This window comes from Pteronotus mesoamericanus, unplaced genomic scaffold, assembly GCF_021234165.1.
Source record: "Pteronotus mesoamericanus isolate MK-2021 breed Mesoamerican mustached bat unplaced genomic scaffold, CSHL_Meso_final contig_25, whole genome shotgun sequence".
In the NCBI taxonomy this organism is placed as follows: domain Eukaryota; kingdom Metazoa; phylum Chordata; class Mammalia; order Chiroptera; family Mormoopidae; genus Pteronotus; species Pteronotus mesoamericanus.
In genome coordinates, this window is record NW_026555105.1 from 18,538,376 (window position 1) to 18,564,858 (window position 26,483).

At 47.2% G+C, this 26,483-nt stretch overlaps 2 protein-coding genes across 2 annotated transcripts; one reads left to right on the forward strand and one right to left on the reverse strand.

Moving 5' to 3' along the window:
• The first annotated feature begins 1,043 nt into the window (after nucleotides 1–1,043).
• On the forward strand, nucleotides 1,044–15,859 carry AHCY (adenosylhomocysteinase). The gene is made up of 10 exons (XM_054573868.1): nucleotides 1,044–1,200; nucleotides 5,099–5,289; nucleotides 6,372–6,447; nucleotides 7,782–7,931; nucleotides 9,061–9,173; nucleotides 9,625–9,832; nucleotides 9,923–10,010; nucleotides 10,109–10,226; nucleotides 11,033–11,227; nucleotides 14,964–15,859. Exons 1-10 carry the CDS (start codon nucleotides 1,173–1,175, stop codon nucleotides 15,093–15,095), a joined length of 1,299 nt encoding a protein of 432 aa, XP_054429843.1. The 5' UTR covers nucleotides 1,044–1,172; the 3' UTR covers nucleotides 15,096–15,859.
• A 5,618-nt stretch (nucleotides 15,860–21,477) lies between these two features.
• ASIP (agouti signaling protein) lies at nucleotides 21,478–25,948 on the reverse strand. Its single transcript, XM_054573431.1, is given in 3 exon segments — nucleotides 21,478–21,597; nucleotides 24,581–24,642; nucleotides 25,759–25,948. Coding segments are annotated over 3 exon segments (372 nt in total).
• Nucleotides 25,949–26,483: the final 535 nt, after the last annotated feature.

Consider the following 26,483-nt stretch of genomic DNA (forward strand, 5'->3'; position numbering starts at 1 on the left):
AAACAACCCGAAGTCCATCAATAATAGAATGAATAAATAAATGGGTTATACAAAAATGAAAATAAATGAACCACAGGTTTCAGTATCAACACAAATGACTCTCAAGAGTAAGCTGAAAGAGAAAAGCAAATTGCAAAAGAATATATACAGTACGGTTTCATTTACAAAAAGGCAAAAAAACAAACTAAACAGTGTATTGTTCAGTGATGGTGAAATGATTATAACAAAATTCACTGTAGCAGTAAGTCCAGGGTTGGGGAGAAAAGGCATGTGATCAAGATGGGAAACAGGTGGCTCCTGGGGTAAAACAGTGTTTTATTCCATGAACACTTGAATCACCTGGGTATATGTGCCCACAGCCATAAGTGGGCGGTGAGACGTCCCAGGAAGATGGACCAGAATATGAGGAAAAGGGAACATCAACACTTGAAGGCATTAGTGAAGGAGGAAGTCACTAAGGCCTGAGAAGGAATCCTGTGAACCGTGGGAGGGAGAGGTGGGAAAGTGGAAGCCAAGGGCACATTGGCAGGTCGGGATGCAGGCCGAGGTACATCTGCTGGATTCAGCCAATACAGAATGGTACTATTTACATAAAGGTTTTAAACACAAAAAATTCTACGAAGCGTTTAATGATTTATACATATGTAGTAAAAGTATAAAAACGCATACACACCTACCTAAACTCAGCATAGTGGTTAGGTTGGAGGAGGGTGGAAGGTCTGGAATTCTAGGTACTTGACATATTGCAAATTTACTTATAATCTGTGTGCAGATAACATTCGGCACATTTTACAGGTGAGGAAATTGAGGCTCAGGGAAGTGAACTGGTACGAATTTCAATTCCACTAGGTTTTGACATCGCCTTCACTGGCTGAACGAAAGAAAGAACGGCTTCTCATTTGCTCTCAGATTCCCTTCCTGACCCACGAGGTTACCTTGGTCTCATAGCAGAGATCGAAGCTCGGCTCTTGGTCCCGCCCTTGCTCTTTGGACCCCGCCCCGGAGGGCTCAGTCCTAGCGGGATCATGAATATGCAAGCAGAGGGAGATATTTAAAGGCGCTGGCGCCAGGCGCAGTTCTCTTACCGGTGCAACCCGCCCCGTTCCGGCCCCTAGTCTGAAGCCCGGCCCCTTTCGCCTGTCTCTGTCACTCCGTGCGGAGTCACCGTCAGCATGTCGGACAAACTGCCCTACAAAGTCGGTGAGTTCCAGAACATGCAGCAGGTTATTTCTGCCGCGCCCCCTTGGGCCTGTACGGCGGCGGCCCCGGGGGCGAAGGCGGGAGCCCAGGACCCCCTTGAATCGCCTGGCTCGGCGCATTCCTGGCCGCGCGAGGCCGCTTGGGAGCTGGAGTTTTCGCGTCGCGTTGAGCTGGTCGTCGTAAGCGGCCGCGAACTACAAATCCCGGCATATCCCGCGAGGCCCAGTGCTGCGGCGCGGGCTGCGGAGCCGCCAAGTGGCGGCGTGTTTTGCACAGAGCCCGTTAGGGCAGGCGGGGAGTGCGCACCTTGCCGCGGAGTGGGAGTGCTGGCATATGCCAGAACTTACACTAGGAGGTCCGAATCCCACTTCCGGGGCCTGAGCCGGCCCCTTGGCCACCTGGGTGGTCCCGGACAAGAGCTGGCCCCTCTTCCCTACAGGGAATGCGAGGGCACATGAGCCTGAAAGGGCGAGTGAGGGGAGGCCTGGAGAGCGAGCCCAAGGCCGCTCTGATCTGTTCACAGGGGACTTTGGGCTTGTTACTCAACCCCTGGGGTCACCCGCCTGGCCAACGGTCAGTCGTACAGAAAATCTCGAAAAACCCGTCCTGCTGTTTTATGGATTGAAGCTGATAGTTTACCTTTATTGGTGTTTACTGGGGGACGGGCTCCACCTTCTACCTTTCTTCTAGATTACTTCATTTTATTCTCGCTGCATTATAGGGTAGGGAATTTACTCATTTTATGATGAGTATACTGAGACACAGGCAACAAGCGTAGCTTGCCCAAATCTTGCAGCTGTAACAAGGTAGAGCAGTATATGAACCCAGGCCCTGTAGGCCTCTGAGTACACCTTTTCACCAGTGCATATTAGTGAACACACTTGGAACAACACTAATGAAGTTTCAGCAAAAACCGGTTCAGGCTAGCTAGCAATTTTTTTTTAAAGTAAATTCAAGACACCGGTAAATTTGGAGTAAGGCATCAACATTTATGGAGCACTTGTGTTTCTGGTGATTGGCTTTTAAGAGGTGGATTTTATCCCATTATACTATACAGAGAAAGAAGCTGAGGTTTTAACAGGAAGTGATTTGCAGAGATTCTGTGAAATACTGTTGACCTTTGAACATGGGTCCACTTATATGTGGCTTTCTCAATAAATATACAGTTGGCCCTTCCTGTCTCTGGGTTTCACATTCGTGGTATTTTCCCTCAGTAGTTGGTTGAATCTGGCCCATGCAGAGGGCTAACTATAAGCCTTGTTCTATGACTTTTTATATGAGGGACTTGAGCATCCATGGATTTTGGTATCCACGTGGGTGGGTCCTGAAACCAATCCCCTACGGATACCAAGGGATGAGTGAAGTTTGGGGGAGTCAAGTTATACCCACATTTTTGACTGAGCAGGGCCATTGCCCCTATCTACTGCATTGTTCAAGGGTCAATTGTAATAATTTATCAATAGTAGCTCATGAAGTAGTGGCTAGAGTAGACTGTTGTCTCCATTTTGTGGATGATGAAACTGAAGCCCAGAAAGGTTAAGTCAAGGTCACATTCATGGCAGAGTTGGAATACAGGCTATGAAGAGATTGATGGGTCAGGGTTGAGGGCATCGGGCTGTGTGGAAGGAGATAAGGCAGCATTTGGAAGTGGGGAACTTGGCTGGGTAGGGTTGGAGGAAGCCCCCACTGAGGAGGGCATACTGTGCTAGACCTTGCCCATATGACATCTTTAATCCTCAGGGCTCACCAAGGTTGGGGATGATTATTCCCACTTTATAGATGAAGAAAGTGAGGTTCGGAGAGGGTCTTGCTATTCCTCTTGGCTTGTCCTAGCACAGGTGTTCCTGCAACTTCTTCAAGTCCCCAACTCCTACAAGACCAAAAGCCCCAGAGCTTTGAGCACCAGAGCCCTTGGGGTTGAGGGATCCATGGAAAACCTGGGCCTGGCATAGCTGCCATGAGGGCAGTGGAGTTATTTTTAGCTAGAGGGACAGGTGGTGATGGAGGAGGTGGAGCTTGGCAGGATAGGACAACATCCATTGTTCACTACTGCTGGGCCTCTCAGGAGCCCAGAGAAGTCCTCTGGGTCTAGCTCCTCCTGGCTACCCGTCCGGCATCTGCTACTGACTGGCTGCCGAACCTGGGGCAAACCCCTCTTTGGACTCTTTCCTCATTAGTAAATGCTGATGGGTTTAGATTTATTTATTTTTTGCCACACGTCTTGTGCCAGCCCCTTTCATGGACCTTCTCTCATTTAGTTCTAACAACAGATATGGTCAGTAAACATTTGCTGACTGCTTCTCTATGCCAGGCCCTGTTGGGCACTGGACATACAAAAGTGACTCAGGGATGAAGTTGGGACAGACATGTACACAGGTAATAATGGATTATCATTGTCTCCATTTTATAAGTGAGGAGATCTGCCCACTTCTATCTCCATAGCCATGGTCCCAGTTCTGGTCAACCTCCTCACAGGTCTTTCTGCGTCTCTTGCTCCATAGATACATGTAACAACCAAAGGGGTCTTTTCAAAAGACAAACTGGTCATGATATTATATACTACTTCCCCTTAAAATTCTGTAGTCTTCCCACCTTACTGGGAATAAAATCCTGACTTAACCTTATTCCCTCTACTAGGGCCACCCTGGTTCACTCTGTTCCCCCAGCAGGAATATACCAAATTCTGTCTGATTTCCAGGTTTTTGCTGAGCAATACTGTGTGCCAGGTCTGTATCAGGTGTGTGGGAAGGAGCCATCCAGGCTAAGAAAACTGCTTGGGGTAAAGTCCTGAGGTGGGAATGAGTTCAGCTTGCCTGAAGGCCACCAGTAAACAGATCCCTGTGGGCTAGGAAGGGGGAAAAGAGGGTGGAGACGTGGGTGGACAAACATAGGCAGTCTTGTGGGTAGGGCCCTGAGGCCATGTGAGGAGTGGGGATTTTATTCATGGGTCAGGGGAAACCATTGAAGGTTTGTTTTTTTTACTTTAACATAAGAGTGGAGGTGATATAACGCAAATTTTATAAAACTCATAATAATATCCTTTTTTCCTGCCTGAGAAGTTGGACAAATTTGAGATATTTGGGTGGCAGATAGAAGCCAAAATCAAACTTCATTACTAGTAACAGTGAAGCCAGAGGATGTAGATTAGTGTCAAAGTCTAATGATCCTGCTAACTGAATGCCCAAATTCAGTTACACATCTGTTATTGTGGAGGTGGGCCTGGATAGGTCTCTAGGTGGAAGAACATGCTTCTTGCAGACTGGGTGGCTGATGCTTGCTAAAGAAGGAAGAGCTGAACTGAGCATGCCCAATTTATTCCTCCCAAGTTTCCTAATCAGAGAAGTCACTCCACCTCCCCTGGGGCAGAGAGGAGCCAAGAGTGTCACTTGCACAGAGGACCTTTCTCCATGTGAAAACATCAGGAGTGGGGAAGAAGCATTTTCATACATTTAAGGAGATCAAAGAATTGTGCTGAGTCCAAGGTGTTAAATAATATCACTTAGAGTGTTGAAGTCAGCAAGAGTGATGACCTGGAAGAGGGATGGACAGCCAGGAACAAAAATCGCTAGGGAATGAGGAGATTGGTAGGAGGCAGCAGAAAGGGTAATGGGGCAGGGGGGATACACACACACACACACACACACACACACACACACACACAGAGCTATTTTTCAAGTGGGCACTTACCTGTGTTATTTACATGTACCTGTGTGATTCTTTGATTTAATGTATTTTCCCCCAAGACTAAACTGAAGTTACGCAGGGATCGTGCCTTTCTTTTTTGACTGCCTCAGCTCCATAAATCCTTGTTGAATGAGTGGGAGTCAGTGACTAGATTGCTCAGCCTGGTTGGTGGGATGGACTGCTCATGGAACTGCCATCCATCCTGCCTCTGCAGCTGACATCAGCCTGGCCTCTTGGGGACGCAAGGCCCTGGATATCGCCGAGAATGAGATGCCGGGCCTGATGCGCATGCGGGAGATGTACTCAGCTTCCAAGCCACTGAAGGGTGCCCGCATCGCTGGCTGCCTGCACATGACTGTTGAGACAGCCGTCCTCATTGAGACCCTCGTTGCCCTGGGTGCTCAGGTGAGGCCTGCAGCTGTTCTGTGTAAAGTGGGAAATCCAGGGTGGTGTCCCCCCAGCTGTGGCGCCAGTGTTGTCACAGTGCTGTCACTTTTTGTGGTGACTGCTGTGAAATTTTTTTTCTGACTGGGAAGGTAGCATCTGACTGCCTTCAATTCACATTCTCCTGATTGAGGAGCTCTGGTAGGAAAAATTCAGCCTCAGTGACCCACTGAGTCATGGAAGGACTGGCTCTCCTAAGGTTGTGCACCTGCCCTGGGCCAATCATGGCTGCCAGAAGGATGGTGTTCTGATTGGTTCAGCCTGGGTCATGTATAGGTGATTGATAGCTCTTCTGTCCTCTTTAGGAGTTTTGGAACTTGACAGCTTCCTAAAGAGGGCAGGGCACAACAGCCAAAACCAACTAACAGACTATAATAGAGATCAGTCCTTGGACCTCTTCTTTCTTTCCAACATTCACACTCTTGGTGATTTGATCTTATGGCTTTAAATCCTATCAACATGGTGATGACTTCTAAAAGATAGTACCAGCCTAGACTTCTCTCCAGAACTCCAGGCTTGTATATTCCGTAGCTGATGTGTCATATCCACTTGGAGATCTAATATCAACTTCATCATGTCCAAACGAATTCATGATGCCATACACCCCTTTCTGCGGTCTTCCCCACGTAAGCAAATGGAAATTAAGCCTTCCAGGTTTTCTTAGTTCAAGAACCTGGGGTCATCACTGACTCCTTTCTCTCTCACCCCAACAACAAATCCTGCAGCAAATCTGGTCAGCTTAGCCTTCAAAACATACCCGTTATCACCTCTACTGCTACTGTTACATCTCTGTTTCACTTGTCTCCTCGCTACCTTGTGGAGCCCTTTCTCCTCCACAGCACCAGAGTGATGTTTGACAACGTAAATTGGGTCTTGTCACTGCTTTGGCTCCCACTCACTCCCCAGGGCCCCCACTCTGTGTTCGCTGAGCTGGCTGGGCCTAGATCACAAGCCTGTCACGTCTAGCTCCAGGGCTTTTCCTTATCCTTGTCCAGGGACCCTAGTGCTTCTGTGACCACAGTCTATCTTGCTGGCTCTTCTAGGTGCAGTGGTCCAGCTGCAACATCTTCTCCACCCAGGACCATGCAGCAGCTGCCATTGCCAAGGCCGGCATTCCAGGTGAGTCCTGCTTGCTGCTGGGGTAGGCGCTCTGCTTCTCCATGTGTCCTTCACTGAATCCTACAGTGACAGGCTTCCCTGCAGCAGGGGAGAGGAGTCACAGCCACACAATCCTAGAAACGACCCATAGAAAAGAGCTGTTTTGTTCCACTGTCATCTAAAATTCTATGAGAGGCACTTATTGTCTCAGCTTAAGTCATGTGACCAAGAAGGACAGGATTTTGTGGTTGGGAACCACTTGGTGTGGAGGGGAAGTTCCTTAGAGAAAGGAAATGGGTCTGTTTCCAAAAGAATTGGAGAGGAAAACTGGTCAGAAAAAGAGCCCCAGAGGTTCATTGCCTGGGGTGTGATGGTCTAGGGGGCTGGGGAATGACCAGAACTGGGAGGAAGAACTTCCATGTGTCTTCCTGAGCCTGTGGAGGAGACTGGTTAGCTCTGATGGTGATTACGTAGGACATTCATGAGTCCTAACTAGCCTCAGGTGGAGAGGACAGGGTCAGGAGGATCCCTCCAGAGACGGACTAGAGCTGGACAGGCATGTCTACCATTCCTCAGCCTTTGGTTGGGCTTCATGGCCTTTTTCTGGGAAATGTTTTGTTTTCAAAACCATTGTCTGCCCCAGTTAGGTGGAGTGGCAGCCTCCCCTGCTTGGCTGGGTGACCTTTGCTCACAGGAGGTTCATGGGAGCCCCACACACATGTCCCAGTCATACCATATGATGGGAGGAGTCTGGACTGGCAGTAATGTCTGGCACAGAGAAAGTGCTCCATACATAGTAGCTGCTATTAGTAATTTTTTGGCTAGACTTTGCCCGAGACCACCCACCACAGAGACTGCTGGGCCCTCAAGTCATGTCAGTGCAGAAAAATCCTTGGATCTTGCCTTGTGGGTCCACCTGAGTTTGCTGCCCTGTCCCTGCAGCATCCTGTCCCAGCATTTTGAGTGGGAACTTGGTCCCCGGGTTGATGCGATGCTTCATTCCTTGGGGCCCAGACAGAAGGGGGTAGGGAAGTAAATAGTTATTTCCAGTTACCTGTATCTGGCCTCAGTCTCACCTAATCCATACTGTTTTCCTCATTTACAGATGAGGAAACAGGCTCAGAGAGATGAAGTGATTTACTGAAAGTCACACAGCTGGCGAGTGCAGAGACAGGATTTGAACTCAGATCTCTCTGGCCCCAAGTTATGTTCTTACCACTGCTGAGGCCTCAGAGGGGCTGGACATAGCTGGGCATGGGAATTAGGAAGGAGATAGTATTGGCTCTGCCCTGGTGGTTTCCCTGGAGCTGGTACCAGTGAGGAAGGCAGACCCTGATGTGCCACTCACCCCCCAGTGTATGCCTGGAAGGGTGAAACAGACGAAGAGTACCTGTGGTGCATTGAGCAGACTCTGTACTTCAAGGAGGGGCCTCTCAATATGATTCTGGATGACGGCGGTGACCTCACCAACCTCATCCACACCAAGTACCCACAGCTCTTGTCAGGTGAGTTGGGGGAATGGGTAGGCTGGGTGTTGGCAGTTTAGATGGAGCCGATCTGCCCATGCGGAGCAGTAGGCCTGGCAGGATTCCCAGCACTTCACATAGCAGATTCTGTGGAAGATGGGAGGATGCCCGATCCCTGCAGGCATGCTGGGGCCTGGCCTCCTGACTTCTGATGGCGAGGGGCCGGGCGGGGGAGAGGAGGCCTGGCTGAGATGGTAGTCCAAGAGGAAGCGTAAGCCAGGTCTGGGAATGAGTCTGCTTTGTTAACAGCAGGGCAGAGAGGATAGTGGGGTGAGGGAGGCAGCGAATGCAAAGGCCCTAAGGCAAGAAAGGACTGATTCTTTAGGAAACAGGAAGTGAGCATGGCGGTTTCCTTCACTGGGAGGGAGTATTATGGGATGTGGCTGGAACTCTAATGAAAGCCAGTTGTATGAGTACTTAATAGGCTAAAAGAATTTGGCTTGAGCCCTGGCCGGTGTGGCTCAGTTGGTTGGAGCATCATTCCATAGACCAAATGGTCACAGGTTAGATACTGATCAGGGAGCATACCCAGGTTGTGGGTTCAATCCCCAGTCAGGGTGTGTACGAGAAGGCAACCAATTGATGTTTCTCCTTTATATCAATGTTTCTTTCTTTCTCTCTCCCTTCCTCTCTCTGGAGACAATGGAAAAAAAAAGTCTGGGTGAGGATAGATAGATAGATAGATAGATAGATAAATAAATAAAAGAATTTGGCCTGATCCTGAAAGCAAATAGAAATAATTGGAGGGTTTGAAAAGATTCTCTGAAAATGTACATGTTCAAAATGCCTGCGGGGTGGAGGATGGGTTGTGGCTGGGAGTTCAGGCGAGTAATGATGGTAGCCGGGACTGGGGCAGGGGCAGTGGGAATGGGGAGTTCCGGAGGGCTTGGGCAGTTTGGGAGTGGCCTGGTGATGGATGATTGGGTGGACTGTGGTATTAGTCACAGATAGGAACCCAGAAAGAGGAGTGGCTTTAGGGGGCAAAGATGAGGGATTTGGGTGAGTTAAGGTATAGGCTCTTGGGGCTTCATTCCAGAGGCTCCCCTCCCCTGGCCAGTCCCTTGGGCAGCCCCTTCCTGGCCTGAGACTCACCCCTCTTTATGTTCAGGCATCCGAGGCATCTCTGAGGAAACCACGACTGGGGTCCACAACCTATATAAGATGATGGCCAACGGGATCCTGAAGGTTCCTGCCATCAACGTCAATGACTCCGTCACAAAGGTGAGCCTGTGGGGCAATGAAAGTTCCAGTTGTTGGCTCCCAGTGCAGCTCAGAAGTAGGCCCCTGAGGAAGGAGCCCAGGAAGGCTGCAGGCTAGGGACTTGAAGGCCTCATCGGAGGGGAAGAAGGAGATTGTAGACTGAGGGTAGTTAATGTAATAAAGAAGGGAAGAGCTACACAGTGAGAGCTGGGCATCAAGAGCTTTAAAGTGGAGATTCTTTGACTGGACAATGTCTCCTAGTAATTGATCCCGAAGAGGCCTTCTGGATCAGCAGAGAGGCTAGCAAGAAGGCCTTGGGGCTGATCAGGGTGAGAGGCATATGGGGGCATTAGCTGGTGGGAGAAGTCATAGATGATCAGCCCAAAGCCCACCAGGCCTATATGCTGAGAGAGGGTCTGAGGCCCCAGGGCGTTGCCTGCCCCCATTGTCCCCTTGTCCCCTCTCCTTTCAGAGCAAATTTGACAACCTCTATGGCTGCCGGGAGTCGCTCATGGATGGCATCAAGCGGGCCACAGATGTGATGATTGCGGGCAAGGTGGCGGTGGTAGCGGGATATGGCGATGTGGGCAAGGGCTGTGCCCAGGCCCTGAGGGGTTTTGGGGCCCGAGTCATCATCACCGAGATTGACCCCATCAATGCACTGCAGGCCGCCATGGAGGGTATGACAGGGCAGGGGTTGGCTGTCAGCCCTGGGACCAGAGGAAGGGCAAGGCCATCCTGGATGACCCATGGCCACTGTCTCTGCACAGGCTATGAAGTGACTACCATGGACGAGGCTTGTCGGGAGGGCAACATCTTTGTCACCACCACAGGCTGTGTTGACATCATCCTTGGCAGGTAGGTGCCAGGCAGGAGTTCCTGGGGAGCGAGGGAAGGGGGCTGGTTTGGGGCTGCTTGTTGTTCCTGATGGTCTCATGGGTTTGGGCTCCCCATAGGCACTTTGAGCAGATGAAGGATGATGCCATTGTGTGTAACATTGGGCACTTCGACGTGGAAATTGATGTCAAATGGCTGAATGACAATGCTGTAGAGAAAGTGAACATCAAGCCCCAGGTGAGAAGCCCCAGCCCTTCCAGCAGGGTGGGCAGATGGAGGGCTGAGGGGTCACGCTTACGGGCTGGCTACCAAGGGAGGGCAGACGAGGAGGCTCTGGCAACCTGGGCAGCAGGATGAGGAGGAGAGGGCCTGGTTTCAGGGTTACTTAAATCAGTCTTGGAGTGAGGCCAGGGCATCCTGTTTTTTAAAGGTCCCAAGGTGATCCTGATGTGCAGCCAAGGTTTAGTGCCTCGCATTCAACTTTTACTGAGCATGGTGATTGAAAACATGGGATCTGTCCTCAGACTCTCCAGGCTCAAATTGCAACTACTTCTTAGTGTGTGACTCTAGAAAAGTGTAACCCTTTAAATTTTAGTTTCTTTTATTTGTGAAATGAGGATAATAGTAGTACTTAAATCATAGGGTTGTTACTAGTTGTATGTATATGCATACATATAGTTATACATATAGTTCTGTGTATGCTCTTAGCCCAAGGGCCATGGCAATAATAATAATAACAACATTAGCTTAATACTGAGTACTTAGTATGTGCCAAGCCATGTGTCAAGTGCTTTACATGTGCAGCTCATTAAATTCTCACAGCAGACCTGTGAGATCTATAGCTCAGAGTTACTTGATAAATATTGCCTATTACTAATTGAATGTGCCAGGGCCTGTGCTGGAGGTTGTTTGAGGGTAGTCCAGGCCCTTCACAGGTGCTGTTGGAAGCAGGGAGGCCTGCTGGACAGGAGGGTAGGATGAGGCGGGGTGGACATTGGGAGCATTGCCCCGCCAGCCCTCCGTGATGCTCTGCCCGCCCGCAGGTGGACCGCTACCGGCTGAAGAATGGGCGCCGCATCATCCTCCTGGCCGAGGGTCGTCTGGTCAACCTTGGCTGTGCGATGGGTCACCCCAGCTTCGTGATGAGCAACTCCTTCACCAACCAGGTGCTGGCGCAGATTGAACTGTGGACCCATCCGGACAAGTACCCCGTTGGGGTCCACTTCCTACCCAAGAAGGTGGGTACCCATCTCCAACCCTGCGCTCACCACACAGGGCCTTCCAGAGTTCACCTCTCTCCCCTCTTAGAGATCCTCACAGGGTATTCCACAGAGCAGAAATCATTTTCTTCATTTGACAGAGGAGGAAACTCAGGCCCAAGGTCAGAAATGACTCCCAGAGTGGCAGGAGCTGGCTGGCGAGAGAAGCATGGGCTTTGTAGTGAGACACACCTGTGTTTGAATCTCAGCCTTACCACTTAGAGGCTGTCTAGCTGGGACAAGTTGCTTCACTTCTTTGTGACTCTTATTTTCTCCTCTGCCTCCTTCAAGGATTGTGAGGATTTCTGTAGATTGGGGGTCACAAACGCACATACCCACAGGGATTGGGCAGGTGAATGAGTGGACGGGGCTTGGCAGGGAGTCCAAGCCCATTGGAACAGGTCTCCCGACTTTTCAAGAGAAGCCAGATATTAAGATCTTTGTATGAAATACTCAATTTTTAAATATAGGCAACTTATTACAGTTTTAAAAAATAACCAGGTGGGTCATCTTGGATATGTCTGTAAGCCATATGCAGCCTGCAGGCTGTAGGACTGTGGCCTTGGAATGAGATACCACTAACATACTCAGCATAGCACCTGACATGCTATGGATGTGTGGTCAAGGTAACCATGGCAATGAGGTTTCCTGACATCAAACGCAGTGTGCATTCTAACACCCCATGCAAGGTGCACACCCCCAGTGATCAGAATTACTGTGTTTTAGATCTGGCTTTTTTTTTTTTTTTTTGCCAGTGTCATGAGTTAGCTTGGCTTTGCCACATAGTCTGTCTGGGCCTCAGTTTCCCTATCGGCTAAATGTTAAGAGTAGCTCTTGCTCATCTAGCATTTGGCTACTGGAGGGGCTGTGATGGAGTCTCCATTACCACTGCTCTCACTCCTTGAAAGGCTGGCTCTGCCAAATGAAATAGGAAGAGGTCCAGTGTCCTCTCCAAGGCCTGGGGCCTCTGCCCCCTGAGCCAGGCAACTCCTTTCCCCCTTATCTTCCTTGGGCACTTCCCTTGGATCAGATGTTTTACCCATAAGGGCCTCAAGGACTATCTGTTCTGTGCAGCCTGCCAGGCCCCAGCCTTGTTGTGGGGTTAAAATTGTCTTATTTGACCTCCAACTGATCCCACTTGGAGGAAAGATGGCTGTGAATATGGTGAGAAATTGGGCAAGCCTTTGAAATGAGATCAGGGTTGGAAGAAAAAGGCAAAGATCTCATCTCCCACCCCAGAACATGGTCCCAACCTTACCTCCTTCATCACTGGCAAGACCTGAATGGGGGACAAGACATCCTTGGCTTCATGCCTCGCATGCGATGTGTGGGCGAGGGATTAGACACCTTGGTTAACAAGGACAGAGAGAGCAGTCCCCACTTACGAAGCTATCTACTTGCGTGAAGAACTCTATCATTGATCTTTGTAATGGCCATGAGAGATCCATCCTACAAATGAGGAAACTAAGGTTCAGAGATTGACTTGCTCCCACAGCTGTTGAGTATTGAGCAAAGAGTTGAACCCAGCTCTACTGTCTGTCCAAGTTGGTTACCATTATGACACACTGCCTTTTGAGTGTGGGTACAAGAAGGAAGGAAGAAGTGTGTTCGGGGCTAGGCCAGGCCAAGTTAAGGGAGGATTCAATGTATACTCTGGGAATTGGAGACCTTCATCTGCTTCCAGAACTAACATGAATTTGGGGCTGGTCTCTGCTCGTATCTTTGCCTGCCTCTCCCCAGTTTCTTCATTTGTTAAATAGAAGAGTAAGTCCTGCCCCTCTTAGGGGTATTTGTGAGGTTCTAATGAAACAATGGATGTGAAACCACTTGGAAATGTAAAAGTTCTCTGGCTGGGCTGTGGTCCAAGTCTGTTGTGTCATCATAGGATGGGACTTGGGGTATTAGGGATGGAGAGAGGCCCCACCCAGAGCCAGAAGCTGAGAAAGTGAGTCATGTCATTCCCCTGCCACTGCCCACCATTGACACTTCTCTAAGTACGAGCACATTCCCTTCTTTTCAGACCCCTTTTATGCATTTCAGTTTCAGCACTGGAGAGACTTAGCAATTGACTTTATCTAACCCTAGCCTCTGTCCTCCTTGGTTTCTGTTCCATCTTTTCAAAGCTGCCATGGAGACCATAAGTTGAGGTGCTTGAGACAAGTTTTGGGGTTTTGGACCAGGGTTCAAATCCTAGCTCTGTCAATAACTAGCTATGTGCCCTTGGGCAAGTGATTTTACCTTTTTTAACCTTGATTTCTACATTTGTTCTAAAGGAGGATGGCAATGGTTTAGTAGTCAGGATCCTTTTGGTGGCAAGTGGTACACAGAAACCCTGTTTAAACTGATGTGTTAGTTATCTATTGCTAGATAATTTAACCCCAAAACTTATGGCTTAAACAATAAACATTATGTTTCTGTGGGTGAGGAATTTGAGAGCACCTTACTGGGGTGGTTCTGACTTGAGGTTCTTCATGAGGTTGCAGCCATCTGAAGGCTAGACTGGATCTGGAAGAACCACTTCACTGTTGGCAGGAGATCTTGTTCCTTGCCACATGGGTATCTCCATAAGGCTGGTTAAATGTCCTCATGAGATGGCAGCTGGTCTTTCCCCAGAGTAAATGGTCCAGGAAAAGAAAGGAGGTAGCTGCAGTGTCTTTTAGGACCTAGTCTCCAACTCACACACCATCACTTCTGCTTTATGCTATTCATTAGAATTGAGTCACTCAAGGGGTAAAGAATTAGGCTTCACCTCTTGAAGGAAGGAGTATTAATGAATTTCTAAACAAAGAAGTTAAAACATTTTAAAACAGCCACAACCAATTTAATCTAAAAAGAAACTTTGTTATACAGGGTTAGGCAAAAGTAGGTTTACAGTTGTCTATATGCAAAATAATTAAATAATAAATAATACAAGAAAAAGCTGTATTTCATGTACTCACAACTGTAAATCTACTTTTGCCCCATGCTGTATAATAGAGGAGTCTGACAGTAGACCCAGGGATTCAGTGTTACTAGAGCTCTGTGTTTCTCTGTCTCTTGGCTCTTTTTTTTTTAACATTCACTTCACTTGACAAATAGACTTAACATTAGCAAGCTGATACTCATACCCTTCCCTGTTTAGGAATCCCAATGAAATTGGAGAGACCCTGTCTCTTCCTACTGTGAAAACTGCCCTGGCCCTGGGTGGTGTGGCTTAGTGGATGGAGCATTGGCCTGTGAACCAACAAGATGATGGTTCAATTCCTGGTCAGGGCGCATATGCCTGAGTTGTGGGCCAGGTCCCCAGTTGGGGGTGTGCAAGAGGCAACCAATCCATGTTTCCCTCCCTTTCTTTCTCCCTCCATTCCCCTCTCTCTAAAAATTAATAAATGAAATCTTTAAAAAAAGGAAAGAAAAGAAAAATGCCCTGTCCATAGATAAATTCCAGAGAAGCATTTTGGTTAGCTTTTTGGGTTGGAAGGTGAGAAAGGAGATGTAATTGATGATCTCACCAGGGTTACTTGAAGGGGAAGATGTAGCATGACTCCCTTTTGAGGAAGGGGACAGTCAAAAACAACACATCCACTGAGGGTGACTGAGGGTAAGATGAGGTAATATGTATAACACATGGCAGATACCCCAGCAGAACAGTTCTTGCCTCTATTGGCAGCTGGCTGCAAGGTAAGGGGTTCCAGAGCACAGTCCTAATTCCACATCTTCCTGTGTTTCTCCCCAGCTGGATGAAGCAGTAGCTGAAGCTCACCTTGGCAAGCTGAATGTGAAGCTGACCAAGCTGACTGAGAAGCAGGCCCAGTACCTGGGCATGTCCCGTGACGGCCCCTTCAAGCCAGATCACTACCGCTATTGAGAACCAGGCCTGCCCTTTTTGCCTTCTAGCTGCTGTCCTTGCCCAGGTCCCATCTCTCCTCCCCAAGAGCAAATGGCGCCAACTTTGAGAATGGTTTGTTAATGTCCCCCGTTGACTCCCTGGAGCTGGTCACTCAGTATGGCCATCCCTCATACTGTTCCATGTGTGGCAGGGGGAATTGTGAAGTCCCTCCGCAAGCCCTGGTCAATGTGGTATACATGGGGACCATGAGCTCGGAGGTTCTGGAACTGCTCACTCAGTCTGTCCTTCCTTAGGCTGAGAATTAGAAGTGGCAGTCACAATGCCTGTGCACTTTACTGTCTTTCACCTGACCTACGGATGTTGTACCCACATTCTTGGTGTACAGGTTCACTGGTTCCTCAGCCCACGAGAGATGAGAAGGAGCTACGTCAGTGGGCAGGGAGGAACTGTTGGAGTTTGAATGCTCCTGAGAGCCTTGCTTAGCGCTGGGCATTCTCTTAAACCTCAGAACAGTGAGGTTGGTACTTTCAGTCCCTATTTTACAGGGGTTATAAAATATACCATTAGGGGACAGCCAAGAAAGGACAAGAGAAGTGACAGCCAGAGGTTGAGAGGGGCCAGAGAATCTTAAAAGCAGACATAGATCTGCCACCACTTTGTAATGGTTCTGTCACAACCCTGGATCAAAAAGAGGTTAATTGGGTTTATAATGTTTATATGTATAATGCTTATAATGTTAGAGCAGGAAGGTAGGTAAATAAAAATTTTGGTGCCTAAAAGAAGTTTGAGCCTTTATTATATAGATAATCCACTGCCAATAATTTTAGCAATGAGCAAGGGGTAATATTTGTGTACTGATGGAGATACGGGGTGTGTGGTTATAAGGGCAACAGGCAAACCCTTGGGCTTGGAAGGGTGGGTAAAGTGAACTTTTATCGCTTTAGGCCTGTCTCTTGTAATCAGCTGTTTTTAGCCCAATCTAAGACTGTCATTTAATAGGTAAACTTAACCCTTTATATTTATTGTAATTCCTGTTTGCATTTATTTCCTCTACCTTAGTTTTTGTGTCCTAATTTATATATTCTTTTTCTCCCCATTTCCACTTTGGATTGATCCCATGCTCCATGGGGAACTATAAGTTGTTGAGCACCTCCTGGGTGCTGGGGACTTTGTAATTGATTTTCTTTATTCTCACAACAAGATTAGTACTAACATCCTAATTTTATAGATGAGAATGGAGACTCAGAGAGGTTAAGTGTCTTTCCTAAAGTCTCACAGTTTGTAAGAAGCCTTTAGCATGAATGAAATAACAGAAAGGTGGGTGGAAAGTTGGGCTCCCTCCTATCTGCCTAAATGGTAATTTATTAAACCCCCGTTCTGGTCTTGGAAATCAAAGCAAAATAAGAACCCACTTGGGGAAGGTAACTGGAAACTACTCTGAGGGTCATCTGCTGGATGGAAGGCCTGATGGGGGGGGTTGACACCTGATGCCAGCCTGCTGGGATCTCAAGCTAGAGGGTGAAGGCAGGCACACAAACAGCTTTGCCATCTCCAGGAACGTCTTTATCTGCCCAGTGTTGGGAGCAGTAGGAGAAAGGCAGCAGGGAAAAGATGATGCTTGAAATGGATCCTGACAGAAAATTTAACAGAAGATACTGAAAACAAGGGTTTTCCAGGCAGTGAAGGGGGTATGGGGTAGGACAGTCGTTTGGCTGTAGTTTAGGTCAAGAGAGGACTAGAAAGGTGGCCTTGGGGGTGGGAAGGAGAGGTCTTAAACATCAAGGTGAGACCTTTAGTTTTAACCCTTGATCCTAAATTGTAACACACACCCCCCTTTTTTTTTTTTAAGATTTTATTATTTTTAGAGAGAGGGTAAGACAGGGGAAAAGAGGGAGAAAAACAGATCAGTTGCCTCTTGCATGTTCCCAACTGGGGACCTGGCTGGCAAACCAGGCCTGTGCCCTGACTGGGAATCACAGGAATCAAACCTGCAACCTTTCAGTCTGCAGGATGACGCCCAACCTGCTGACCCACACCAGTTGGCAAAATGAAGGGTCTTGATTGAATATCCCACACTTGTGGCTTCTTCATTTTTGTATTCTCAGCTTTTGATTATGAGGTAATATTATTAATCCTATGCTACTTATGAGGACAGAGGTTCAGAGAGGCCAAATTAGCTGATCCTAAATTATATAAGTTGTATGCATATATGACATGACTGCTGTAAATAATAATACAAACTTTGGTAGTTAAATGATTATTAGTAACAAATGACATGGCACCCATTTCTTAATTGATCATGACACCAGTGGTCAAAAGTGACCAAGATTCATTACCATGCCCTCTATTTCTTGCACACTTAATTGTGTGCCTGGCTTTGTGCTAAGAAGGCACTTATTTTATTCCTCATGATAACCTTGTAGAGACTTGTAAACTCCAGTTTTACAAATCAGGAAACAGGCTCTGAGAGACGGCATGAGAGTGAACTGGCTTTTGTACTAGGCAGAAATTCCAGCCTCAAATCCAAGCCCTTTCTTCACCCACAGGCCCTGGTTTAGAAGGAAGGGAGACTGGTTTTGGACCCTCCAACACTTGGAGCAGTAACTCTGGAACTGTAACCCAAGCTCCCTAAAGGCAAGACTGCCACCAGAGAGTGCTGCCCACAACGCCCACCTCAGCCACTCTACCGTGATGGTGTTTGGGACAATGACTTCTCAGTAGAAAAGTGGGGGAGGAGGGAGGCCGCTGTTCATCTGAGCCAGAGGTTAAATACCTTGTGTCTCATCGCAGCCATGCTGCCCCCTCCAAGGGGCCCCTGCCTGTGTGTTAGCGCACTCCCTTCCCTTGTCCATCTCCTTCCAGACACACAAAATACCTTTCCAGACGTTCCCATCTGTGAGAGCCCATGTAGTCCCCCAAGGATTCTCGTTTTTTATCCAGGCCCTTTCCCCTCTCCTCTTTGGAGATGTCCTGCCAGTCTGGTCTCAGCCTTACCTCTGATCTCAGGTCTGCTAATCTGTCAACATGGGTGACACTGACCAGGTACCCACTATGGAAGATGGTATGTCTCCTAAGCCTCCAACCCAACCCTGACTCCTGATATCTGGGCTCTGCCATCAAATCTTCATGGGGAAAGAAGGAACTATACTATCTAGCCTGGCCATGGCTGGGTTGTTTTTTTTTTCCCCCAGGAAAGGAAACCACTCCTAACAATTGTTCTAACCTCTGCTAGGGCCAATGGTCATGCCCACTGGACTATAAGTTCTGTAAGAAGAGGATCCATATTGGACTTGTTCACAGTATACATAGCACCTAGCACATAATAGGTGCTCAGTACACATTTGCTGAATGGATGAATATGTTGGTCTCGCATGTAGTTATCTGGACCCAGCAGCTAAGTGGTTTTATCACTAGTGGACTGGGCCTGTCTTTGGCTTTGTGTCCCTGGCCTCATCCCTGGGGGACGAATGGTGCCTGGGTGGTGAGCAGTGTCTGGTAAACACAGGAGCAGTGGCTGCAATATGTTCCCAGTATTCTCATTAATGATGACATTTATCAACAGCAGCTGTGGTACAAGGTACAAAAGGTTCTTGTCCTGTGGGCTTGCAGCCTAAATGATAGAAAACAAAACAAGCAACTTGTAGTTCCTCTCCCCCACAATATTTCCTGTTAAGGCACAAGAAACATCACTATCTCAGATTTATAACAAGAACAGCAAGAATAATAGTAGGAACTTCCCACTTTATAGACAAGTAAAAGGAAGCCCAGAGAAACACAGACTTGCCCAGTGTACAGAATTGCGTTGCTAGCCTACGCCAGAGCTTCCATATTTTTTCTTGTACTATCCCAGTGGTTCCCCACTCTATCCAGTCCAGGTTATGTCACTGCAGGCACAACCTGGGTGTTCAGTTGGGACATGGTCCTTGGAAAGGAAAGAGTTTTAAGGAATTTGAAAGATGGAAGATTGTGAGTGGACAAGTAGGCTAGGGAAGGTGGCTCCAGCTGTGCTGGCCCTGGAGCTTCAATGTCCTCACCTCCAAGGACGGAGATACATGGCAATTATCAGGGCTGAGGCAAATGCTCCACAGTTTTCTGTCTCAGCCTCTAGATACTTTTTTGTACACATGCCTTTTAAAAAATCATCTTACACCAGTTTGTAACTTCCTGCGTATAGTGATTCTGCTGGGGTGCGCTGACAGGTGGCATCTCAGCTTTTCTCCCTCCTGGCAGTTCAAGTAGATGTCATTTGCAGCCCTTGTACCTCAAGGTGGTGGGAGTTTCTATGCAATCCCTGACCTTAGCTGGTCCTTCCTCACAAACCCTGCTCCTGCCTCTATCCCGTCTCACCAAAGTGGTATGTCAGGTGCTGCCCTTTCCAGGGTCCTTCCAAAGATAAAAGGATGCAATCAGTTTTTCACACACTCAGAGAGAATCTCTAAAAATTAAATTTCAGGCAACAGCTTGGGACATTTTAAGTGACAGTCCCCCATAATTCAGGACAAAGGCTGCTGCCAACTCACTTTTGACCTTAAAAATAAAATTCAGTTGTTTCACCTGGCAAGGTAGCTCCATTTGTTAGTGCATTGTCCTGGTTCACCAAGGTTGCAGGTTCCAGCCCCAGTCAGGGCACATACAAGGATCAACCAATGAATGCATAAAGAGGTGGAACAACAAATCGATGTTTCTCTCCCTCTCTCTCTGAAATCAATAAATACAAATACAAATACAAAAAAAAAAAAAAAAAAAGGCAGCCCTGGCTGGTGTGGCTCGGTGGATTTAGTACCAGCCTGCAAACCAAAGGGTCGCTGGTTTGATTCCCAGTCAGGGCACATGTCTCGGTTGCCGGCAAGGTCCCAAGTAGGGGGCATGCCAGAGGCAACCACACATTGATGTTTCTCTCCCTCTCTCCTTCCTTTCCCCTCTCTAGAAATAGATATATAAAATCTTTTAAAAAAAGTTTTTAAAAGTTACTTTTCCAGCAAAAAAATGGGCTTATTTGGGAAGAGCAAAGAGTTTCAAATCAGGACAAGCATGCTATAACCACAAAGGCAAACCCAAGAAATGAAGGAAAGGAACTTTATTTTATGGAGAAAGAGGAAGTTGGGAGGGGTTGTTTTGAACCAAAGCCCATTGGAGAAAAATGATATTTCAGGGAGATGATGATTTCTCATTGACCAAGTTGCTGGGGTAGTCAATTTCTTATAGGAGATGCAATGTACATCCTTTCCTGTTGGGGCTTATAATTGATTTTCCTTTTCATTCTGTTGAGGTCTGTAATTGAGAATTCTTCCCCAGTGGTAGTACTGTGTTAAAGCTCCCCCTTCTGGCCTTTGGCCTCCATTTTAGCGCTTTGCTTTTATTTTCAGATCAGCAAGCCCAAGCCCAGTGCGTGGTTACTACTAGCTGACAGAGCTGAGGTATGACTAAGGAAGGATTCTTGAACACCTGCTTTTTATTTGTGAGCCCCAACTCTAGGCTATCAGCATTAAAATGCTTGGGGACCAATAGTCAGTGTTTAGCTTGGGAGTCGGAGAAACTCTCCCAGGTCCTTGTACCTCAGGGAATCCCTGGGAGGAGGGGGCACAAGTGGCTTCTTTGTTTGGGAGCCTCCTAAGGCACAACCTTCTGGATAGAGGGACCCATGACATCGCCCAGTCACAACCAGCCTCCCGTTTTTATTGGGAGCAGTAGGAGAAAGGCAGCAGGGAAAAGAAGCCTCTAGATTCCCCCGGGGACAGGCCCAGTAAGATTGTGTATGGAGTTGTAGCCTTTCCTGTTTTTCTTGGGGGTGGGGTGGGGAGCTCTTTAGAAGGGTGAAAAGGTGAAAGACTGAATGGTAGTTCCTTATTGCTGCCTTTCTGTCTGGAGGTCTGCATTCCCTGGCTTTGGAGGCAACTTCAGGTGTTCCCAGGTAGAGGGCTGCCTTGTCTCCTCCAGCTGTCAGATCAGGAGAAACTCTTAAGAGAAGCACAGCTTAAGTGCTGGGGTAATCGGGTTTCCCCCAGACCCCAGAGAGAGCCACTGGCCTGAGCAAGCCACTGGACTTCTGATATGGGCTCAGCGAAGGGAAGAGGAGCTTTCAGTTCCTATAAACAGTCACACACTTTCAGATCAGCCTGCATATATAATATTTTGGATTTTAGCCCAGCCCAGGCCACCTTTAAGTCCTGCCTTCTAAAAGCTATTCCCTGACCTCGGCAGCCACACCTGTGCCCAGTCCTAAGAAGCCACACCTACTAGAAATCACCAACCCACCAGGGTCCCCAGGATCACGCGAAAGCTACCTACCTGAGAGCTGCTCCCTGCAGGCGCAGGGAGGCTGCCCTCAGCAGTTGTGGTTGAGCACACGCCAGGAACAGGCGCTGCGGAAGAAGTGGCCCTTGCAGGAGGCGCATGGGTCTCAGGAGGCGCAGGGGTTACTGCAGGCGGGCACCAGCTGAGTGCAGCTGTTGCAGGTGGCTACACAGGGAACCGGCGACAGGGCCCCGGGCCACACCACCTTCATCATCGAAGCCTTTTTCTGTGGGGAAATGCCTGGGCTGCCCATGTCACCCACTCCTGCCCCACCAGTCCTCACCTCTGCCTGGGAAATCTTTGGGCTGTGGAGTCCCTGGGCCAGACATCCCCACCCATTGCCCGCTGCCTGCTCCACTCCTGCGTACCGGGCACCCCAGGGGGCCCTGCCTGTCACAGATATCACGTCCCTCCTCCTCCATCCTCATCAAAATTGACCTGGCCCTGCCTGGCCCTCTTCGCTCCCCAGGGGATGCCACTTAGCTCCACAGTTTTTAAGTACCAATTCTGTCTTTTCCTTTCCTGTGTATGCGCAGTCTCTCTCAGTTCTGCCTTCACAATAAATCCGGAGTCCACCACTTCACTCCCTCTGTCCTGCGCCAGCCAGGCCACTGTGTTCTGTCTGCTGCTCTGGCCCCCTCGCAATCCACCCTCCAGTGCTCCAAAGGAACCTCCCGGAAGACCTACGATGGCATCCCACTCTGGTTTAAAGCACCCCCAAAGGTTTTTCTTTGCACTTAGAATAAAACTTAAACTTTACTTTAGCCCTGACCCCACCTCCATTACCTGCCTTCCCCAACCACTGCCCCCTTCTTTACCACACTTCCCCACTGGCCTTCCTTCTGTGCACCCAGCACAGAAAAAGTGTTACTGCTCCATGGACTCTGAATGTTCTTTGCTGTGCTGCCCCACACAGGTAGCCACTAGCCGTATGTAGCTACTGAGCCCTTGAAATGTGTAGTGCAACTGATGAACTGCATTTTCAAATTTAATTTTAATTTAAACCTGAAGCAGTGTAAAAAAATTTTTCACTAAACACTTAAAAAATTTTTTTTTTATCCTCACCTGAGGACATTTCTTTTCCCTATTGCTCTTTAGAGAGGTAGAGAGAAATATTGATGCCATTGATTGGTTGGCTGTCTCCCTCCAGAGCATAAGCATGGGGAGGGAGAATCAGGGATCTGGGATCCAACACACAACCTAAGTGTGTCCGGGCTGGGAATCCAACCCGCAGCCTTTATTTTACAGGATGACATTCTAGCCAACTGAGCCACACCAGCCTGGGCACTTCATTGTTTTTCTAGAACTACATTTGACTTCGTTAAAAATTAGCATCAGAATTGAAATGTAAGTGTAAAATATGAACTAGGTTTCAAAGACTTAACGCAAGAAGAAAAAAATATAAAGTATCTCAACTTTCATATTGCTTACCTACTAAGATGATATTTTGGATATATTGGGTTAAATAAAATATTAAGTTAATTGCATGTGTTTCTTTTTACTTTTAAAAAATGTGGCTACTAGAACATTTGGAATTATATATGTAGCTCACATTAAATCTCTATTGGGTGTTGCTGTTGTTTGAGGATTACTGAATTTTTCAGTCTTATGTTTACTAGACAGGCGCTTTAACCAGCTAAGCCACGGAGCCAGCACTTCAGTCTTATGTTTAATTGCTGCTTCCTTGGAGACACCCTCCCTGACCATTCTTCCCTTCACTGTCTCATTACCATGCTTTAATTCCTTCAGTGTTTATCGTATTATGAATTTATTTAACATAGTTATTGGTTTACTTGCTGTTTTTCTCACAAGAATGTAAACTCCATGAGAGCGGGGATATGTCTCCCTTATTCACTTCCATATTCCCAGTATCTAGCATATAAATATATTTGTCAATTATATAGTCTTATCTGTCAATCATCTGATTTGCTTGACACTTTACAGAAGGCCCAGAGAAGAGCAGGGACTTTCTCAAGATCAGACAGACAGTGCCAGGTCCTACTTCCTAATTTCTAGTCCAGAACTCCTTGCTCTTATTACAGCTGATCTGATAAACTGAGGCCTACTAAGAGAGGAATAATGTGTGCATTTCAACAATGCCTTACTCCAGTATTCCCCAAAGCATGGGAATCTGTACAATAGTCATATGATTTTAAATGAATATTAAATAATGCTGAATCCCAGTGAGAAAGGATTTTTTTTTTCAATTTCATTCAACTTGAAAGGCTCAGTTGGGTGACATGTCCCTAATGCCTCCCCAATCTTCCTTTTAACACAGAGAGCAAGCCGCAGATTTAGAGCCTTTGGCAGGAAACACTATTCAGCTAGAATACACTAACAACGTTTTGTTTTCATTTAACTTAAGGTTACCTTCTACTTATGACAAGTGATACTGGTTTTCTATCATAGTTATATGATTTTTTTAAGTTTTAACTTTAAACAAATATATTTAATAAATAGATGAAACACAGATATGGCAAAAGTTGTGGGGATAGCTAGTACAAGGAGATGCTTCTCAGTATGTAAACAATTTTACTCAGGGAACCTCAGTTCCTTAGGCTTCTTTGAGAGTCTAGTTCAGGGCTCAAGGCCAGGAAGGCTTTCTTTTTTTTTTTTTTTTTTTTTTTTTAAGATTTTGATTATTTATTTTTAGAGAGAGAGGGGATAGGAAGGAGAAAGAGAGGGAAACATTAATGTGTGGTTGCCTCTCATGCGCCCCCTGCTGGGGACGTGGCCTGCAAACCAGGCATGTGCCCTAACTGGGAATTGAACCAGCAACCTTTTGGTTTTGCAGGCTGGCACTCAATCCACTGAGCCACACCAGCCAGGGCTATTTTTTATTTTTATTTTTTGTCCTCACCCAAGGACATTTTTTCATTGCTTTCAGAGAGAGAAGAGGAAGAGAGAGAGAGAGAGATACTAATGAGAGAAAGAAGCACCGATTGGTTGCCTCCTGCATGCACCTAGACTGGGGATCAAACCCACAACCTAAGTATGTGCCCTGACTGGGAATCGAACCTGCAACCTTTCAGTTACAGGATTATGCTCCAACCAGCTGAGCCACACCAGCCAGGGCCAGGAAGTCTTTAGGTAGCTGTCAGCTTGTTTTGTACATGTAAGCTTGGAAAATCATTTAGTTTTTGCAAAAGCATGGGGGTTCTCCTCTTTTAAGTGTGGTCCCACCCCATAGTGGGAACTGCCAGACCTACCTTGGAAGATCTCTTCTTTTCTGCCTCTTTTCTGCTGATGTTCTTGGATTTCTTGTTTAGTGCTTCAAATAGAGACAGAAAGAGAAAAGACAGTTGTTTCTGGGGTCCCTGAGCTGCAGTGAAGTGGGAGGAGTTGAGGGGCCTCTGGGATGTCCCAGGATCGGGGAGAGGCTGAGAGGCTAGCTGGATGAATCACATGTTGGTACTTACGCCATCAGGTTCTTGTTAGCCTGGCTGCTGACCTGGAGCCAGGGACTAGGAGCAAAGTGTCCTCTGGGGGGAGGCAAAGGGAAAATTCCAGAAGGCCCTGGAAAATGGGCCTCGTGTCTTATACACAGGTGGACCTATGTTTCCTGTAGTCTTATTTTCCATTTCGCAGAGCTTTGGAGCCAGGCAGACCCGATTTAAATCCAGACTCTGCCATACAACAACTGTGTAGCCTTAGCCAACCTACTTAACCTTCTTAAGACTCTATTTTCCCTTCCCTTCCTTTGCCTTACTTACTTCACCGATACATCCAGAATATCCTCTTTTCCTAGTGAGAAGTAAGGCAGAAAGGGATTTTAGTTTTGAGTTTAGGTTCTGGAGTTAAACACCTGTGTTTGAATGGTGGCTCTGCCAATTGAAAATTGTGTGACCTTATGTTAGTTACTTAACTTTTCTGAGCTTCAATTTCATCAACTGTCAAGTAGGAATAAAAGTAGTACTCACCTCAGAGTGCCTGGCATACAATCAGTATGTTTGTTAGCAGATGAAGTCAGAACAGAAGCTCTCCAGTGGCTCTAATGGCCCTGATATATTATTCCCTGAGCAGTCACTGTCAACCCCTGGGATGGCAGAACTGGTTCATCCCAGACTGTTATATTCTACAGGATTTCCTAAAGTTTGTTACCATTGATAGGAGTGCTGTGATTCAAAAGTTTCAGAAATGCTAAGTTAAACCAAATTCATCAAGTGTCTTCACCTCAGGCTTTCTCAGATCCTCTAACATGCTCAGCTGCATTTTGGATAGGTGGCATGCAGGGCTTTCGCAAACCAAATGAGCCAAGAGATGCGTTAATATTCTAGAATTATTTCATGGAATGAACAAGAAGGAGCCCTGACCTATGGCAATGGATCATGGTATCAGCCTGGGGAGCATGTTTGACATCTCAAAGCCCCTTCTTATGGGCTAGAACCCAGAAGCTGGGCCCCAGGCCAGGCTACTTACCCACGATAGAGAGAGGGGGAATCCAACAGGTTCATGGACAAGTTGCTCCTCAGGCATCTGTCATCTCTGGGCTTCTCCTCTGTTGTCACGTGGCTACACGCAGTGAGGAAGCACAGGCAGACCAGCAGGATGGCCAGGAGCAGGTGGGTGACATCCATTTCAGGAGACCTGAGTGGGAAAGAAAAGGATCTATAAACTTAGAATCACTCAGCTTCTAGGAGCTAAAATGGAGGCTCCCCCTATTTGTATATTATATTCCCACAGCCTGAGTCAGGCTCACCCAGAATCACAGGCACAGGAGAGCAGAGATTGTCAGATTCTTTCTGTTCAAGCAAATTCAGTTCTAGAGCTGGGGAAGTGTGCTTGTTGGAGCGGGCACGCCGTTGCATACTAGTGCTGATTTAGAATATATTTAATGCAGGGAAGGAAATGTAAGGGGACTAAATGGTAATGGAAAAAATACAATAAAGATTAAATAAAATATATAAAAAAATTAAATACAACATTGAAGCAAACCGAAGACTATAAACAGTATGGTCCCATTTGTGAAAAATATCAAATCTCTCTCAAATGTGTATATGCCTACATATGCCAAAAAAAAAGCCTGGAAGGACACACATTACAGTTTCAGTAACAATTACTTCTCAGGAGTGAAATTGAGGATGTGACTGAGGTAGAGTCATTCACTTCTTC